Below are 20,252 nucleotides of genomic sequence, written 5' to 3' on the forward strand. Positions count from 1 at the left end.
AAAGGATATCTTATCTTATCTTATAATCATGGAAATCACTGTATTTTCTATTCTATTCCAAAAAACTCAAATCTCAAATCTAAATTTTGTGAAAAAAAATGATTTCTTTTCAAGGCCATATCATCCAACAGTGTATGGCTACTTCCTTTATTTCTCATTTCAAAAATCGAATTTGTAGTCCAAAATTTTGATGATCTATGATGCCATGCTTGACATGCGAGGTTCCGAAAGTGGTCGTCATGGTATTTGCGAGCGATGGCGTCCAATCAAAACACACCTGGTAGGCCGCACTCATGCACATTAGACGGACACTTCAGGGATTAACGGCTTCTGTGACGATTTAACGGCTGGTGTCCATTGCGGGCATTCTGACACTCGCATGTTCCGACTAACTCATTTCATTTTCAATTAACTCTTCCCCGTTTAATTAATTTTAACTGTGCTACTTCTCCCGTAAGTCTGCTTCTTTCTTTTTTTTTTTTTTTAAACACCCTCGTATTTTTTCCCTTCTCTTCAAACTTTCTTTATTTGCCCTCTTCCTCTGTTGCCACGGTAACGCTGTCTTGCTCATTCTCCCACTGGTACACCCCCACTTTCCCCTCTTCTCCTCCAGTGGCCCGTTGCTATAGAAACACAGTTATTTAAAAAAAAGACGAAATTATCTTCTTTTTTGTCCTTTTTTTTTTAAACCAATGCTCCCCCCCCCCCCCTCTCAACAACCCTCCCGCTTCCTCAATCACCCACATTAAAGATCAGTTACCTGGTATGTGCTCTTTATCCGCCCAGATGTTAGCCTGGCGTTGTTTGTCATTCACATTGCACTTTACTTTATCGCTTCACACACACAGGTGTCATGTAAATGTCCCTCTAAAGAGGGAAAATCAAATGCGCTTTCAAAACTCTTTTGCCCCTTTTGGGGCACCGTACCTTCTCCTGTGTCCAAAATAGTGAATGATATTGCCAAGGTAACATGAAAGAACCCTGGGTATTGAAGAACAGATGCCAAACCATGACCCTTTAAGATATTTTGCAACATCATCAATGACCAACATGAGGTCTAACCCACCCCTGCGCAGTTGGGAAAGTTGAGCTATATTGTATGGTTACGTTCTCTACTGCAAGGATATATGCCAATTTTTAAACTCTGGCCCAATCTTACGATCTTCCTCTCATGACCTTATCGGGATATGTCGCATCGTTAAGTGTCAAGGAACAGTATCAATTAACAGGTGCGAGTAAAAAAAACAATATCGCAACACATTCTTGTCATAAATCTTTATCGTGATTATTTTGTATTGCTAAGTGTCAATTAGCATGGATATATTGCAATATTGATATGTTGTGCCAACCCCTACCACAGTTACTGTTTTGTCATTCTGGCCATATATAGCACCATGAAGTATCAAGGTACGGTATTTATAGACGGGATGGGGGGGGGGGGGACATCATCGCAAAGTGTCGATTGAATGAGTCTTATATTGTGATAGATTCTATTGTTCCGTTTTTATTTTATTTTTGCAAGGATATGTTGCTATTTCGAATTGTTGTAATCCTATCGTTACTCAATGCATCATAATCACTGAGGATAATGGTACGGTAACACACTGAGATTTATAGTATCATAGGTGTGATATTGTAAGACGGTATATTGCATCGTAAAGTATCAAGCTACCTTATTAATATTAACAGTGGGACAAAATATATTTGGTGTGAGGTATCGTACAATTAAGTGTCAAGGTACCGTGACAAATGTTGCCATTGTGATATATTCCATTGATAAAGATCATGTTATGACACTGTATCATGTCACAACATCAATAATATCGGCATTTCATTAGCTTTAGTTTTTTGTTTTTTTAAACTCCCCAAAACAAAACCAAAAAAAAACAAATTCAACAACCCCAGAAAAGTTCTGTTGCTACGATTCCACCTTTGAATGACCTGGATGACTAAATTTGTTGCAAGCACATTGGTATTTTTCGTTGACATTGTGATACTAAGTTAATTATGCTCTTAGGCTAAGGATAAGCTATATTTCGAGTTGCTGTCGTCAAAGACTAAAGACCAAGTCGGACCATGGTGTGCTGATTGATTTGGATTGGACCGTCAGTCGTGACATCAAATCAATCAGCCTTTTACCACATGAAAAACATCTCCAGATTGAAGGGTTTCCATAATCAATATTTGCCAAATCTAATTTTGCGCTGTGCTCTCTTTTAGTCATTACGTGTTGCTTTTACATGTCTTCAGTTTGTCTGTATTTAAAGGTCTTAACATTCTTTTGTGAAGCACATTGAATTATCTTGTGTCAAGATGCCTTGACTTGCCTATACAGGGATTATCGTGAAGTCATAAGGCACCGTCTGGGTAATGGACATTCTTTCATACTACCAGTGGTCTTTTATATATTTATGACATTTTCTTGACAAGTGTCGTGCATTATTAATATCATCGAAATCTGCGTCTCCTATAATTTTGAGTTGGAAGCCAATCCTTTTGCTTTGATCGTTTGAGAATCCGGAGTTCAAAGTTCTCTTGAAACTTTTTAAGAGCGGAGGCTTTTATCGGCGACTTTTAAGCATTTTAATTTCACGTCATCGAAATGAGCATATCATCACATTTCAACAAGTTCCACTGAATTGACGTTTAGGCGGCAAAGTTGTTCATATAGAACGGGGTGCTGGCTAATCTCCGTCGGGCCTCCAAGTCGCGCTATCGTCTCGGCCGCAATTCAACATTTTAGCACCTTGCAGTCACTCTGCAGTGTGTTTCCCTTATCTGTAATTGAACCGGCTGCTGTTAAGCCCCCCCTGCCCCCCTCTTTCATTCTCGCACGAGCGCCGTCTTCTTTTTTTTGGAAGGAAGATCTCGCTTTTTTGTGCGTCCCCCGCTTGTAAATGGCAATGGATGATGACGATGATAATGATTAGATAGGATGAGAGGCAAGAATGGTCGCCACCCACGCTGCCGCCGGCTTGTGTTTCAATTCACGCATATCAGGAGGTTAGTTGCGCAGGTGACGTCATTCTCGCCATTTCAGATACAATAGATGACGGATGCCCAAAGGCCTTGAAACTTAATGAGATCATTATTTTGTTTTTTTCCACCAAGTATTGATACCGTACGTCACGATACATATTTTGTGGCAGAGTTACGAGTTAATGCTACTGCGATACTGCATTGATCTCTCCTGGCGATACTGTGCCGAACCGATAAATCACAGTATCTCTCCCCCTGCCTTCGACACCGTGACAAGTAATGACAACACTTTGGGTGACATCTGTCAATCAATCGAGTGGCACGGTGGGCGATGAGTTAGCACATTCGGTCGGGCGAATGGTTTGCATGTTGGTGCTGCGTTCGATTGTGGCTACGGCTTTTCTGTGTGGAGTTTGCATGCTCTCCCCATGGCTGTGTGGGTTTTCTCCGGGTACTCCGGCTTCCTCCCACATTCCAAAAACATGCACGGTAAATTAATTGCTCACTTTAAATCGTCTGTAGGTGTGATTGTGAGCGTGGATGGTTGTCCGTCTCTATGTGCCCTGTGATTGGCTGGCAACCAGTTCAGGGTGTCCCCCGCCTACTGCCCGAAGACGGCCAGGATAAACTCCAGCACCCCCCCCCGTGACCCTTTTTGAGCGGATTGGAAAATGGATGGATGGATTATAATCGCATACGCCCACACACACGCACAGACAAAAGTGCGTGATTGTGATCTTTTGCGGAAGGACGCGATCGATTGACCCACATGCTGATGGTTGTTATTTGTCAAGCTGGATTTTCACGTGGGCGGTCCATTTAGACGGTCCAAATGAGCATCAGGAGAAGCATTTGAAAATGAGAGCGAGAGAGTGCTTTCAAGTGTCTCTCTTTTTTTTGTTTTGTTATGATTCTTTTATTATTATTCTTCACATCCATTTTGATGCTCTTAAAAAAAAATATGAAAAGAAAAAGGCAGGGTGATTCCGGCTGTTTGGAGCTTCGAGTCCATCTCTGATCTGACGGGAAAAATACTTTGAAATTGCTCTGAGGAGGACAGAAGGAGAATTGAGTCTCGGGTGTGAATTTAACAACCTGTTATAGCGGAACACCCCGACACAAAGTTGATTTGCCACCCACATTACCGGTCAGACACTACCTGACCTACAGAAGCGGAAAAGTAACTGGCTGGCTTTTAGTTTTGACTTTCAAAACAGCAACGTGGAAAAAATAAAAAGAACAACACAGTTCTGATACGCAGGGGATATGGGGCAAGAATTTCCTAGCGTTGTGGATCTGGTAATAGTTCCGTAGATGGAAAATTGAAGTGGGGACTCAACCCGATTCCGTCCATTGTTTGTTTATATGGAACAGCACCAACTTCCAGAGACAGTAAAACTCTGTTGCACATTTGATACGACCTCCGCAGGGGCAAATTCACGGCTCAACTTCAATCCTAACAGCGAAAATGGCAGCCAATACATCTTGAGTGACTTCAATGGGCAGTGGGTAAGAGACACTTTTGACCCCCCCAGAGAGGGAGACGTTTGTCTCAGCTATAAAACTTCACAGCCCTCCGATTGCAGATTCTGAAACGACCGACGAAGACGTGCGATGTAAGTCTCACAATGACACAGGCACCAACTTTTACAGAATGCTTTAAAAAGGCTTCTGTTACATCTCCGTTGCAACCCAGCGAATGAAAGCCTCGACTCATCTCCATCTCATCTTGTGCGACTATCTTTCGCCATCGATTTACAGTGTGAAAAGGGTCCGTCATGTCCCGAAATGCAACATTTCTTAGTTCAAGCAACATCGCGTGAAGACGACAGTGGCGTCTCCAAGCTGTCGGAGCACATCAGCGTCTGCGGACCACCAAGATGGCAGCTGCGGACCCAGGTGGCGCAGCAGGTACACTCATGCACGCACACACACACACACACATACACATGTATATACACACACAAAGTTTTTAAACCGTAAATCCAGTGCTCTGCTTTGGATAAACTGGCAAAAGGTCATCTCGCTTCCATTGCTCCATTCGCAGTCGCGCGCGCACACACACACACACGCACACGCACACGCACACGCACACGCACACACACACACACTCGGACTCACTTTGTGAAACACGTGTGTGATGGTTAGTTGCAACATATAGACATCATCTTGCTAACACCTCTCCATTCAACACAAAGCGCACACACACCTGTTTTCGCCACGGCTCCGGTGTGCCAGATTCAACTGTTGTGTGGCGCTATTATCTCTCCATTGACCAAAAAGGGCACTTGAAAGCAAAGTGGATGCACGCCAAAGGACATCCAAACTACTTTAAAGCTGTCATGTGGCCTTTATGAACAAAAAGCGTGACAATGTAACGTCATGCCCTCGGGCTTCTTTAGCCATCAATCAACCTAAATGGCTTCTAAGGTGCTATCAATCAATTGCCAATCAGCGCTCATCAGCAACAACAAAAGAAACAAAGCAGAAAATGCTCACTGAATTTGACGGGGGTGAAGGGGGTGCGCGTGCTCACCTGGCAGCAAAGTGACGAGCAAAGTTAGGATCCACAAAGGCTGCTCCATGATGCTTTCAGCCGCGCGCGTGCACCTCGTCGCCCCACGCCGCCGCCGCCTCCGGGCGCGCCTCCGTCAACTCCCGCCGGATTGCACTCATCAGAGAGGCCAAGCGAGACTTATTGGTTGTGATTAATATTTACAATTCAAGACAAGAGAAGATGAAATCCTCTTGATCGTCCGCGTGCACTTTGAGATGTTGCGTTCATGTGCGTCCGTTCCTCGCAGCGCTCTGCTGGCGTTTGAGCGGCGTACGAGCTTGCTCGAGCTCTCCCCCCCTCCAACACCGTGTCTTCCTCAGCAGGCCCCCTCCTACCACGCGCCATCATCACCCCCCCATGCTCATCATCTTCATCATCACAAACCACCCCAGCCCCCAAGGTTCCTTCCCGCTTTGCTAAGCGCCGTTTTTGGACGCTCAAAACACAAAGAGCACTCTCCAGTGGCCGTTCAGGAAAACTGCGGTTCAGAGATTCACTTTTGACAGTACTCGGGGATTAAAATACAAACATACATACATACATACGAAGTACAAGTACAAAAAGAAATCGAAATGGCATGTAAAAAAAAACTAAACAAAAAAAGTTAAACAGGTGGATTTTTAAAATCCATCCATCCATCCATTTTTTAATCTGCTTTTCCTCAGAAGGGTCGCAGGGCGTGTTGGAGCCTATACTAGCTACCTTCGGACAGTAGGCGGGGCTAAATCTTCAACTGGTTGTCAGCCAATCGCAGAATTGTTAAAACAAGATACACAATTAAGATGAACTATATGTAATCAAGATATATATTTTTAAATTTAAATAAAGTACACTATGTACTGTAATTCGAATGTTTTAATTGCAATCATTTGGATCGTTAATTTTATTACTCGTCAAAAGACCAATTAACCACAATTTAGTCATATTATTATTAACGATGGCAATTACATGAAAAAGAGAGGGCCTTTTAGCATGTCACTGTTGACAAACCAATTTTTGTCACGTGTTACAACAAGACTGATTTAAACAAAAAGGATACAAAAATGATATATTTTCAACGTTTTATGGTCAATCGAGCACGTTGGAGATTTCTTTGGATTGTACTTCTCTCTACTGGCCATATTGTGAACTACACCATACCATTTCGTGGCACTTTTCCAAGTAATCGCCGTTCGAGTTCTTGTGACACTTTTCCGTACAAAAACAGTAAACTAAGCACCAAAAAGCGCAATAAATGTATTACAACCTGAAAAAAATACTGTAAAACTGGCAAGCGCCATTTTTTGTGGCATATGTAAAAGCACAATTTGGGGGGTAAACAAGCACACCCCAAAAAGAATCAGGACAAAAATGAGTGAAATTAACCCAATTGCATCTTTATTGAAGTCAATAACAGAAAACTGAATTTTAGCAAACAAAAAACTAAAGGAAACCAAATTTAAAATAAGTACAATTTAAACATAGGAGCCAACCACAGCATGCGGCTTGGTGACATCATCATCATTTGTCCAATCAACATACATTTCGTGATATGAAATACTATATACACACAAAAACCCCCATCTACAGTACAACCTTCGGTTCATCTAATCATTAAAAAAAAATCAAGCAAAACAAGAAAAAAGGATGACATAATTTAAGACAAAACAAGCCCCGACTTATTTCGGACCGACATCCGTAGACCAGAGGAGGGTGGACATTTTGTCCCGCGCGCACTACACTACACACCACCCCACTGTTCTCATGCAAGCTACATGCTAGCACATTAGCTAAGACGAAGGACAGGACGACTGATTACAGGCAAATATAGGGCCGCTGGGTCTTTGCAGATTTTTCATTTTTATTTTTATTTTTTTATAAAACAACATTTTCTTTTTTTTTTGGAGCATGACGCAGCTAATTCTTCTTGGAGTTTCAACTTGGGCACGGGACGACAGTGCCACCCTCAGGTCTGAAGACGTCAGCAACAGTGGGAAAAAAAATCAAGTGTTGTGTTCTAATAAAACTGCTACAAATCACCTCACGTTTGACTTTGTATGCCTTTGTTTTAGTGGCTAGCTTAGCATATGTTAGCACACTATCTAGGCGAGAGTGCAGTCGCTAGCCCCTTTCACGCAGATCTTTCCATAACAAAAAAAGCAGGTGAGATGAAAACAGAATGAAAGATGAAAGAACGGTGTTTTTTTTGTTTGTCTTGTTTGTTTGTTTGTTTTTTTTACATGGAACCCAATCGGTCAGTAACTTTCACATTGAAAACAGCAAACACAGAAAAAGCCACCTTTGACAGACGGCTGGAAAATTAGCTGTCCCCGTGGATACCTTTCGCACAACCAAATGGTGGAAAAATGACAGCTGTGATGGGTTAACGGCAAATGAGTGGACTGTATCGGTGTCTCTCACACACAATCCAGCAAAAAATGGATCCACAGGCAGTTGGGAAATTATCAGTTTGTGTTGGTATCATTCATACAGAAAACAGCGAACTAAGGGGCAAACAAAAAAAAAATGCTTTTGCAATAAGTTGGGAAATAAGCAGCCTGTGTCGATACATTTCACACATAAAACAGCAAATGTGAGGATTTATGCTGGGTTACGCATGAAAGCGTTACATTTCCAACCAACTGGCTGCGCATTGATAAAGAGACAGAGACAAAGAGAACATGCTCTTCTCAAGCAGCCGTGTCAGTACCTTTCACACAGAAGAAAAGCAAACACAGGGAGCTTTGTTGGGCTGATGTGAAAACACGAAATTTCTGGTCAGCTGTCTATGATTTGACACAGAGACATTACATCCACTGTATCTCCTTTCTCGCTGTTGCTACCTGTCATGCTTGTGATGGTACATCTGTTTGACTTCCAATAAGAAAACATCAAGCTTTGCTGAGTTTTATGTGAAAGCGTGAAATTTCAGGGCAATTGTGTCATTTCACACTGAGATGCAGCATCCTTTTTACCCAGGCTATACCCTTTCACAAAGTCATATTGTGACATTTCCTCCAAAGACAGGAAATTAATGGTATGTTTAGTAATTTTCATACAGAAAACAGCAAATGCACGGCAAAATAAGCCGACTTTGACGGGCAGGGTCTTTCACAACGGAACACAGGGAAGTGGCTTTGCCTTCAACATCCCTGCAGAATTTCATTTAAACACCCTCCCGCCTCTGAAATTAGCAGCCCACGTCAATAACTTTCACACGGAGAACAGCCAAACCCCCCCCCCCCAAAAAAATGAAAATCATTTTTGACAGCAGCGTGAAAGGGACTCACAACAAAGGTGGAGAGGGGGCTGACTGGAAAACGAAGAATCCCTGAACATTCCAGAACGAGAGAAAAACAACCATTTAAAAAAATAACGACAACAATAAAATACAAATGCTGGGTGGTCAAAAATATTGAGACGCAAGCGTGAGGTCTGAAGAAAAGATGGACAAAAGTATTGGGAATAAGTGGAGACTGTTGGGTTTTTTGCAGGGACAAAAGTGTTGGAACATCTCCATAAAGAGCAAATAAAAGAAAATATGGATTGTGTACAAAAGTATTGGGATACCAGCTTCTCTCTCCGGGAAGACTTTCTACAACATGGGGTGGGAATTTTTGCACTTATTCTTTCATACCGTTCCAAGCACACCTGTACAGAAGAAGTGTACAATCATCCACACCAATGTCTATAAAGTGGGGGAGGGAGGGCATCCTGCCAGGAACTTGCCACATCAATCATGTATATGGAGGGTGAGGGCGGGCGGGGGAGCTGAAGGTGGATCAGGACGGCTGATTGATTAAAGAATGAAAAGAAATGGACGAGGACATTGAAGTTGTTCAACGACTTTGTGGCCGGCCGGCTGGCCGGCCGCTGCGCATCGCTGTCACAGCGCCCGCAGCCTTTTAGCCAGATTACCTTCCCTTTCCCTTTTCCACATGGCGGCCACGAGCCAACGTTACTCATTTACAAGAACCCTTCACTCGGAATGTACCACTGAGCCGATAAAGAGGGGTGACCAAAAAGTCCAGTCCGGGGACCGCCCTGAGATTTGAGAACATGAATTAGTTGGAGTAGTTCTGTTCTACTCTTTGGATTATTTTGAGTGGTTCTGGTTAATTTTTGCAACTAGCAAAAGGAGAGATTCTATTAATCAAATGTCAGCGCAACTTTTTTAATTTGAATTTGTCGTCATTTGGTTGGTTACATTTGCACAAGGTGTTGAAGCAAAGATTAGATTCGATTTTATCATAATCTGTATGTTTTTTTGTTTTTTTTTTACTGTGTGGATGATTTTGTAATCTTTGTATTTCTTTCTATTGCTCATCTGAATAGTTAATATCCAAAGTTTGGACACCCCTGCTTTACTACAAGCAAATAAATGGGTAAATTTACAGTTTGGTTTACATGGGTAAAGTGAACACTGTAAACACTTGATGCCCAAACAAACAAACAAAAAACCAAACAAATAAACAAAAATAGGCAACTCTCACCCATCCTGAAAAAGTATTATGTGGGGCTACACTAAAAAGAAAAAAAAATACAATTATATAATCATTGTGATAATTTTCAAAGGGAAAAGGTTTTATTTTGTTAAAAAGTCTTTGTGTTTTGTTTTCAAGTTTTCAAGATACTCATTCAAAAATAGATGACTTATTGTGAATTTTTGCCTAAAATTTTACCTTTATTCTTTTTTTGCTCTGAAATTGATGACTATTCTCAAACGATTATTATGTTATTCATATGTGCTTTAAATTAAAGCATATTGCAATATTCTAAGAATAAAGTTTATTGTGTAAATCGGATTTGAAAAAATACTTTCATACTTAGCTTTTAAAAAAGCTCCAATTCATATGTATGATTTATTATTTTAAAAAATTCTATACATTACATTTTAACTTGAAAAGTTACCAAGTAATCCATTTTTGCAGAATTTTTTTTTCGCAGGGATTTTTGAAATGATTATTTTGGTTGAAAAAAAAATCAACTTTTTATTTCAGAAAATACACATGTATTTTTCTTGAACAATATTTTTGTTTTTCAAAATTAATTTGATCTGGAAAACTTTATCCTCAGTAGATTATGATGAATTCATATTTTTTCCAGAGAAAATTTGTTTTGTCGAGAAATGTGTTCAAATTTTGCATGATCTTTTTCTCCCCGAAAGTACATTTACTCGATAATATCACCTGTCACTGTATAATTATATTTTTTTGCCTTTCAGTGTGGCCCCAACACCGCTTCATCCCCCTCCCAGAAATAAATAAATAAAATAAGACGTACCAAGAACGAATCCGACGCAAATCTTTGCAGTGGAAGTTAGTTGCAACGCCATTGTTGGTACCGATTAATATTATTACATTTATTTTCTATTGTTGTTTTTTCCTTTTTCAGATACTCTGCACGCATGGAATAAAAACAGGCAAGAAGAGTATTCCAGTAAGTGAGATAAATGAGCGAGACAAGTGTATTTTTCTTCCTCTTTTTTCTCTATGTACAGGCGCACACATCCGACACCAGGTCCACCCAGAAAAAAGAATGCATATATATATATATATATATATATATATATATATATATATATATATATATATATATATATATATATATATATATATATATATATATATATATATATATATATATATATATATATATATACACACATACACACACACACATGTGTGTAGTGTAGGTGGAGGGGCCTCAGGTGGGGGTTACAGGGTGGCTCGTCGCATTGTTTTTTTTGAAGAGGGCAGGCTGTGGATGTTCATGGAGTGGGTGTGGGGCTCATGTAGGAAGTGGCTTGGGAAGGAATGTGAGTTACAATTTCGGAGCTGGTTCGAAAACGGGACGCCGGGATCACAACGTAACAATAATGTGTTAGTCATTGTGTGTGTGTGCGTGTGTCTGTGTGGGTGTGTGGGTGTGTGGGTGTGCGTGTCAGTGCAAATCTCACATCCCCCGTGTCGATGCAAACGAAGTCCTCACCCCCGGCTTTCTCGAGCAACTGAGTGTGGTGAAAACAAAATGGAAGTTTGTCCTTTCCTTCTTCTCCTTCCTTCTTGCTTCTCTTCTTGCTCCCTAGATGAAGTACTCCTTCTTGTCCTCGACTCCGGAGTTTCCACCCTCAGCGTTGATGATGGCCGTGTCGGCGTCGGGGGCATCGTCTGAGCCTTTGGCCTCGTGGGTCAAATATGTTCCTATTGGGAAAAAAAAATGGTGAGAAAAATTAGGGCGCCACAATTCAACCAATATTAATCATGATCGTGATTCTGGCTGCCGTGATGAAATGAACCCGATCGGAGGCAAGATATACACTTCAAATGCAGCCTTCCTCAAAATACTTCACACAACACCACCCAATGACAATGTGAAAAAAATAGTCTGTTAAAAGTTTTCAAATTCACCCTGTAAGCTGTCCACTGTAATAACATTTGAGTGCATGTGTGTGTGCGAACGCGCCAGACCTTTGTGTCTGATGAGGTATCTCCCAAAGACGATGAGGAGGCACAGCAGGATGAAGACGATGACGGCCACCACGCCGCCGATCACCGCGTGGTCCACGCTCGATGACGTCGACATGGCGGTGGGGTCTAAACGAGGCGCCGGGTATCCGGGAGAGGAGGAGCAAAAGGGGGGAGGAGGAGGTGAAGGAGTGAGGAGAGGTTGGGAGGAGGAGAGAAGCAAAACCCCCCGCAAAAAAAACCCCAAAACCCAAGAACATAATTAGAACAGAGCACGCATGAAATGTCATACAACACTCGAGCAGTGAGTTCATCAATTAGGGGACAAGAAACTGGTGCAGTGGTGGCCATTTTGAAGTTAAAAATAAGTGAAAAATGTGAGTGACGTGAAAGGGTGGGTGGGGCGTGCACACAAACACACACACGCACGTACGCACACTTGTGGCAAAGGTACTCACACTTTGTACTCAAGCAGAAGTACAGATAGTTGTGTCAAAAAAAAAAGACAAAGTACAAGTAATTCAACTCTTGTACGTCAGTAAAAGTAAGAAAATACACAGCTACATTTAGGGATAGGCAAGTACTGATACCAGCTATCAATATCTGGCCCAACGCCGGCCTCATTTATTTGTATCAGGTACTCATGAAGGCTGCCGATAGCAGCTACCAATACTTCAGGGAAAAACAAAAACAAAAAAAAACCAAACATCTGACATCGAAGAAGTGCTCCTTGCCAGTCGTTGGAATTGAAATTTTCTGCATCAAAAGTATGACTGGTACCAGTACTGCGTATTGGTGAGTACCGGTACTCTAAAAGTGAATACTTTGACAGTTGCATGTTTTTTTTTTCTTCTTCACGGGTTTGGGTAAAGGAGGTTCTGAAAATGGCTGGCACTGAATGAGTTTTTATACTTAGATAGTTTCCACCACAGACCTGAATACACACACACACGCACGCACGCACACTCAGGCGCGGAGGTGATGGGGGTGCGCTGACGAGGCGAGACTGCCAATGAGGCCATTAATCCCACTTGTCAGTGTCGGAAAACACACACACACACACACACACACACACACACACACACACACGCACACACACAGAGTGCAATTGACCAGAACTACTCAAAGGGTCATGTGTTGGAAGAACGTGTGTCGCATACACACGTGTCGCCATGAAACATTCATTACTCACTCTGTTTGAGTGTATATGAGAGTGGGTGTACGTGTACTGATGGAAACACACAACCACGTCGACCTACACAAAAACCGAGAACACACACACATACAAATAGAGCTAAAGGGGAAAGCTAAAAGCACAAGCACGTGAGAGCACGCACAAACCCTCAGGCCACAACGCGACACAATGAGCTCAAGTCAAGAGTGGCAGGAACGAGTAGACCGCCAAGGCCAAACCATCGTATCCATTTCACTGGTTGCTGATTGAAAGATGTGACGGTTCCACTCTTATCCTGTGGGTGGCAGTAGTGCACAAAAAAGGGGAACAAGCTCCCTAAGCGCCACAACTCACTACCCAAACAGTCGACACAGTACCTGCCCGAAAGTACTTAACCAAACAATCACCTACCAGGACTAAGTACCTAAGTACTAAGAGAGTACCTCCCTTCCTCACGACCCACAACCTACCTATCGAATGTACATACCAACCTACATACTGTATTCAATTGCATACATATGAAACTAACTACATGAACTATTTGGCTGAACAATCATCTACAACGAGTACACAATTTGACCAACCTAACTAACTAACCAACTAGTGTACTTCCCAATGAACCTTCGACTTACTACCTTCCTAACAACTGTGATCTATGAGTGACTGAACAACCAACTCCTTACATACAATACATGCTGATTAAAATCGCACGTTCACAACTGCGGCAGCTGTAACAAAGTGCTTAACAAAAAAGTTAACATAAAGTAAAATAATAAACACAACACATAACATAAAACACGGACAGTCGTGCAGTCCTAACCACTTTTCCGTCACACACTTTGTTGTTTGAAGCAGTTTGAGATGAAAGAGGAGAGAATCAAAGTGTCGTTTAACCAGTGGATCAGAGACGTCATGCTCAAAATGTGCGCACGTCGGCTACAAGCTAAGTTTCAAAGTCAACAAGAAGCTGTTGCATCCATTGACGAAAAAAAAGAGATTGGTTCACTTCTCCTGTCCCATGGAAATCCATTTCAATTCCAAGCGGCGACTCTCGGTTCCAAATACGCTCCTCTCTCCACATCCTCAACTTCAGCGGCCATCCATCCAGCCGCACCAACGCCGACTGTCCAACAGCGCCGACACAGCCACTGAACCAAACACATACTTACCTACTTACCCACCAACCAACCTTGCGTCTTACCAACCCAGCTACCATCCTTCGTACCCAGACATCCACCCACCAACCACCAACAATCAACTAAACTACATCATTTTCTATCCACCATGCCTGTCTTACAACATTTCCATAAGTACCGACCTACTTATAAATCAACGTATCTAAATACGTGCCATCCTTGCTGAGAACCAACAAATTAATGAATACCGGTTACCTACTTATCAACCAATCTCCCCACCTCCCGACCCACCCATCTGCAAGAATTGCTTGAAACGACTCCTGAATGCCATCGGATTGTGGGGCTCATGTTGCGTCTCTTACAAGCACTCGGGTGATCAACAGGATGACAGACGGGTGCGTGTTGTACCTGCGATGTTTTCAGCAGCATCTTGGTGAGTGGATGAGGAAACCACGGGATGATTGTTTGGGGTGGGTGTGTGTGTGTGTGTTGTGGTTTTGTGTTCAGGGATTATCACCGGGTGGGTGGGGTGGTAAGGAGGGACAAAGAAAGAAAGAAAGAAAAACAGCAGTGAAATCCCAGCATGCATACAAAGTCCTTGTCTCCATGGCGACAAGATGAGCAACAGTAGATTTATTTGCCATGGTGGGCAGGGGTCTCGCACTTGTTGATGGAAATATTTTGATTGATTGATTTTTTTTTTTACCTGTGGGGGTGGCATGTCCAGTCAGCCCGTCGGAAACTGAGGGAGTCAGGGAGGAAGGGGAGAAAGGTGGAGGCGTTGCAGAGGAGTCGGGGTTGACGGTCAAGCCGGGGAAAAGCTCGTTGGAAAGCGCGCTTGTGGCGATAGCGGTCGTGACGGTTATGGTGGGCGCCGTTTCGGACGGGGACCCGGTGAAGGAAGTGGGATCGGTCACCAGGGAGGAAAATGTGGACGTGAACGTTGGGGGAGCGCTCGTGGAGTCCGCGGGGTCGTTGGGATCTTTTGCGGGAAGTGGCGCGTTGGGTATGCGCAATGATAGAAAAGGTGGCGGACCGTCCATACAGGAGAGAAAAGGGAGCCAAGCGCGAGGCAAAAGCGTTTGGAAGTAAAGCAAAGGCAACGCGGTTGGATCAGAGGAAACAAATGAAACAAAATTAGAATGGGGGGGGGGGGGGCGAAAAAGAAAAAAACAGAAGACTTTTCTTGACAACATTCCCCCCAACCCGCCCTTTGATCTACGTAGCATGGAACTGTTCGGTGTTCTGACACGGGACGCAAATACCTGTCCAGTTCCATCTCTACGACCGACTTCCCTCCCTTTCTGACCCTCAAATAAACCCCACTGGACATAAAAGCTTCCCGAAAAGCTCACCTTGCACCAACAGCGCGTACTCGCCAACGCTGCTCCCGATGCCGTTGTCGGCGAAGCACAGGTACACGCCGTTGTCCGACTTGTTGAGCGCCTCGAAGCGTAGGAAGGTGCCCTCGGCTTTGGCCAGCGGGGGGAGCTCTCCGTCCTTCTTTTCCCAAATGTAGGACGAAGGCCTAGAAACCACAAAGAGAGAGGAAAAAAAAAGGAGTTCAAAAAGAGAGGAAAAATGAAATCAAAAGCACGCAGGCGACAAGACGATGAGAAGACAGGACGGCCGTTAAATGAGAGGATGAAAGGCGGGATGAAGACGTGATGGGGGGAAGGATGGATGAGGGCGGATTAAAGGAGGACGAGAGAAGAAAGATCGGCATTTCCGATGCTAGCGAAAAAATAAATCCATCGTGCGATGAAAGCGATAACGGCAAATGTTCCTTGATAAAAGAATCAATTATGCAAATGAGACGCTGCTTCAGGCCCTCGGTGGTAATTACAATGACGGCCAGCTGGGACGCCAGGAAGAACTTTCGGGGTGAACCCCCCCCCCCCCCCCCGATGCTTTTTTTTCGACCTGCAGGCTGAAAATCGAGGAAGACGGCAAAATTCAATCATCAACTTCTTTCACCTCCACAATTACCAAACCAAACTATGCCGCGTACCCACCCCGCCTGCATTAATCGATCCTGAAATAACGACACCTTTGGATACTTTTTTTTTTTTAATTCGAAGTTCTTAGCTGGCGTCTTGAGACTCCGGAGAGACTAATTCTGTCTGCAGAGTGGGGCGACGGCCTCTGCGATGTCTGGAGACCTGCTGGAGACGGACGGAGGAGATCGAAGGAGACGCTGTGATAATCAAGACACCTTCACTCGGTTACACGATTTGCCGGGTAAATTGGACTCCATGAGATGTCACCCTGGTGAGAGCGTACACAATATTGAAGTCTCCTTCTTTCCGACCTACTTTCTTTCCTTCCTAACTTCCATACTTCTTTACCTCCTTACTTCTGTTTATTATTTTACTTTATGTTAACTGTTTTGTTAAGCGCTTTGTTACAGCTGCCGCTGTTGTGAAAGCGCTATATAAATCAGCATGTATTGTATTGTATTGTATTGACTTCCTTACTTCACTTCTTTAGCTCCTTACCTCTTTGCTTCCTTACCTCTTTACTTACTTATCTCTTTACTTCATTCTTTAATTCCTTACTTCCTTTCTTTACCTCCTTACTTTTTTACTTCCTTACTTCTTTACATCTTTACTTCCTTAAGTCGTTACTTCCTTACTTCTTTACTTCCTTACCTCTTCATTCTTTACTTCCTTATTTCCTTTCTTTACCTCCTTACTTTTTTACTTCCTTACTTCTTTGCGTCTTTACTTCCTTAAGTTGTTACTTCCTTACTTCTTTACTTCCTTACCTCTTTACTTCCTTATCTCTTTACTTCATTCTTTACTTCCTTACTTCCTTTCTTTACCTCCTTACTTTTTTACTTCCTTACTTCTTTACATCTTTACTTCCTTAAGTCGTTACTTCCTTACTTCTTTACTTCCTTACCTCTTAACTTCATTTGTTACTTCCTTACTTCCTTACTTCTTTGCGTCTTTACTTCCTTAAGTTGTTACTTCCTTACTTCTTTACTTCCTTACCTCTTTACTTCCTTACCTCTTAACTTCATTTGTTACTTCCTTACTTCCTTACTTCTTTGCGTCTTTACTTCCTTAAGTTGTTACTTCCTTACTTCTTTACTTCCTTACCTCTTTACTTCCTTATCTCTTTACTTCATTCTTTACTTCCTTACTTCCTTTCTTTACCTCCTTACTTTTTTACTTCCTTACTTCTTTACATCTTTACTTCCGTAAGTCGTTACTTCCTTACTTCTTTACTTCCTTACCTCAACTTCATTTGTTACTTCCTTACTTCCTTTCTTTACCTCCTTACTTCCGTACTTTTTACTTCCTTACTTCTTTACATCTTTACTTCCTTCAGTCGTTACTTGGTTACTTCTTTACTTCCTTACCTCTTCCTTCTTTACCTCCTTGACCTCATTACCACTTTACTTTCTCACTCCTTTACCTCCTTACTGCCTTATTTCTTTACTTCCTCACTTCCTTCCTTCCTACCTACCTACCTCTTGTGCTCACCTCCCTACCAATATACCTGTTTCACTAACTACCCACTGACCTTCTTAACACTTTCATGCACAAATAATCTGCATCAGGATTTTTTTTCTCAAATGTTTTTAGTCTTGAGACATGAACATAAAAATAACGGCGGGGGATGGCAACACATAAGTGACCATTGTAGTGGATGATGCACAACTGTGACAGTAAGTTCAATTGATATCAGACAAAACAACATGTGAATAGTTGTTTCAGTGCAGCTTTGCTTTTTGCAGATTTACCGGAAACAAAAAGTGCACTTAAAGGCAAGAGGAAAAAAAGTGCATTTGCTTCCGCTGTCTGATTTTTTCCTCCTTTCTCTGACAGTGCAACAATCAGCCTTTTAAAGATCTTGACCCGTATTGCTGCTTTTTTTTTTCCTGCCGCACCGGCAACATCCGAGCGATTAGCAGGCCGCTCCCGGGACCGTAAAACGCACATTGACTTGAGCGTAATGTTTCATAACAGCCACTTACAGACGCTAAATGCAGACTTAATTGTTTGCTTAATTGCAGACGATCTGTCACTGCGAGGGGGGTTCCGGTGGATGGAGGATGGAGGGAGGAGGGCGGATTTTGCACAACAACAACCCATCGCCTTTTACGGCCAGCAGGAGACCCTCTTCTATTTTTCTTCTCTGGGATTATTAACGTTTATGCCGCTGTTAATTATTTTTTTATGATGTCATACTCCTATTATCGTCAGCTTTGTTTTTACCTTTGCCAACGATGTTTGCATACAGAACTGCAGTACTTGAATAACTACAAAGATACTGCAGACATACTGTAGATGAGTAGTTTACCAGATAGGTCTCATCTACCTACCTACTAATCGACCTACCTTCCTCCAAACAACTACCCACCAACTGACTGACCCACCCATCGGCCAACCTACTTACCTACCTACTACCTTTATCGACAATACCTACCAAGCTACCTACCTATCGTACATACTTAGATTATCGACCAACCTACCTAACTAAATACCTACCAACAGGCGAGTCAATTGTCTTTCCCATCTACCAAGCGAGCAAAGCCACCTACCCACCAACTGACGAGCTAAACAACCATGATTCCAAACAAGCTTACATAATACCGTAGCTAACTACCGACCAACCAAACGACCTTGCTACTGGCATAACCTACCTATCTACAGTAGCTACTGACCAATCTACCAACCAATACTACCGGACCTATATACTGTAACTACCTATCAACCTACTAGCCAACCAACCAACCAACCAACCAACCTACCAAGCTAGCCTAACCACTTCCATTACATTAGCGTAGTTGGCCACCCCAAGTAAAGAAAACTAAGTACTAGTTTGAATCCCACTTCTCACATCAAACTCTTCCTGCAAAGTGTGTATTTCAGGACCCTCCCCTCCTCCACCCATCCTCTACCACCTTCCCCCTGGTTACTATATCTGATCCGTCTGTCAATCAAACAGACAGGAGGACATCTGTGAGTATGTGCTATGATGGAAAAGCTACGAGTGGAGATCATTACAGGGAAGGACGTAAGGGGGAGGTGGTGGGCGGTATGACAGAATGAAAAAGGCGCAAATTGGCGGCAGGTGAGGCGGCAGGGAGGGGAGGGACGGGAAAGAGCGGATCGATGAATGCGGGTGGCGAGAAGCTTCATCTATAATTCAGAAAGGCCACAAGGAAAGAGCGAGTGGATTTGACTCAATATGTGTGTGTACGTGTGTGGTTTCCGGAGTTTTGTAATACATTGTGTCTATGTCGCATTTATCTGCCCACAGGCGGCCTATTCATATTTTTTTTTGGGGGGGGGGGGGGTAATGACATATGAGGTAATACATTTAACTCATGGTTCAGAGGTGTACTGTTTAGATGTTTTGATCTTGTTTCTGACTCCAGATACAGACTAGAGATAACAAATGTCAACACACGGGTTCGCGTGACCTTATAAATGAATACAAACACAGGTTGCTAGACCCAAATTCCACAATGACTGTGTAGGACCAAATCCCACTTCTCAACCCAAAATAATCCCACTTCTGATATAAATACCCATGAATCGTAATGGTTTATAGCTCAGTCCTGAAAATTTTGGCAATATATCACAATCAATGACATTGGGTCGATTTATTTATTTATTTTAAAGACGAGGGCAATGAATGAAATCCCACTTCTGACACCAAACACCTCAGGTTGGCTCATTGTATTGGATATCAAAGTCAATTAACTTTGTTTTTTAAAAAACGTTTTGTAAAATGAGAAAGCGGGTGCACTAATCCCATTTCTTCGATTTCACGCTGTGCTGTTGATGTGACTCAACCTCAGCCAGGGAGGTGGAAGTGGACTATGAGTGTGTTGTGTCTAGACGGGTGTTTTAATCATTTACGATTTGCGTGCATGCGTGCGTGCATGAGTATGTGTGCGTGTATGTGTGTCTGTGTGTCTGTGTTGTCTTGTCTTGTCTTAC

The 20,252-nt window shown here is 42.6% G+C and overlaps 2 protein-coding genes and 1 long non-coding RNA gene across 7 annotated transcripts in view; all 3 read right to left on the reverse strand.

Moving 5' to 3' along the window:
• The window catches only part of kirrel1b (kirre like nephrin family adhesion molecule 1b), a 52,828-nt gene extending 46,980 nt beyond the window's left edge, over window positions 1-5,848 (reverse strand). For both annotated transcript variants that reach the window (XM_052087386.1, XM_052087384.1), the window contains exon 1: window positions 5,516-5,848. In XM_052087386.1, coding sequence (XP_051943346.1) covers window positions 5,516-5,564 — 49 coding nt within the window. In that variant the 5' untranslated portion in view covers window positions 5,565-5,848. The remainder of the gene's footprint in view (window positions 1-5,515) is intronic.
• Window positions 5,849-6,891: 1,043 nt separating this feature from the next.
• cadm3 (cell adhesion molecule 3) overlaps window positions 6,892-20,252 on the reverse strand; it is an 83,993-nt gene continuing 70,632 nt past the window's right edge. For 2 of the 3 annotated variants that reach the window (XM_052087416.1, XM_052087417.1), the window contains 5 exons: window positions 15,648-15,820; window positions 14,999-15,274; window positions 14,701-14,721; window positions 11,986-12,111; window positions 6,892-11,718 (listed from right to left, as the gene is read on the reverse strand). In XM_052087416.1, the coding sequence (XP_051943376.1) occupies window positions 11,600-11,718; window positions 11,986-12,111; window positions 14,701-14,721; window positions 14,999-15,274; window positions 15,648-15,820 (715 nt within the window). In that variant the 3' untranslated portion in view covers window positions 6,892-11,599. The remainder of the gene's footprint in view (window positions 11,719-11,985; window positions 12,112-14,700; window positions 14,722-14,998; window positions 15,275-15,647; window positions 15,821-20,252) is intronic. The other variant, XM_052087418.1, reaches the window with a different exon arrangement.
• LOC127616051 (uncharacterized) lies at window positions 15,829-20,242 on the reverse strand. Of its 2 annotated transcripts, XR_007967018.1 has the most exons (4): window positions 18,980-20,242; window positions 17,573-18,925; window positions 17,381-17,453; window positions 15,829-17,288 (listed from the first exon to the last, which is right to left on the reverse strand). It is a non-coding gene; the product is annotated as an uncharacterized LOC127616051 (long non-coding RNA). The 2 variants fall into 2 exon arrangements; XR_007967017.1 differs by having other exon boundaries at window positions 17,573-20,242.

Source organism: Hippocampus zosterae, chromosome 15 (assembly GCF_025434085.1).
Source record: "Hippocampus zosterae strain Florida chromosome 15, ASM2543408v3, whole genome shotgun sequence".
NCBI classification, from domain to species: domain Eukaryota; kingdom Metazoa; phylum Chordata; class Actinopteri; order Syngnathiformes; family Syngnathidae; genus Hippocampus; species Hippocampus zosterae.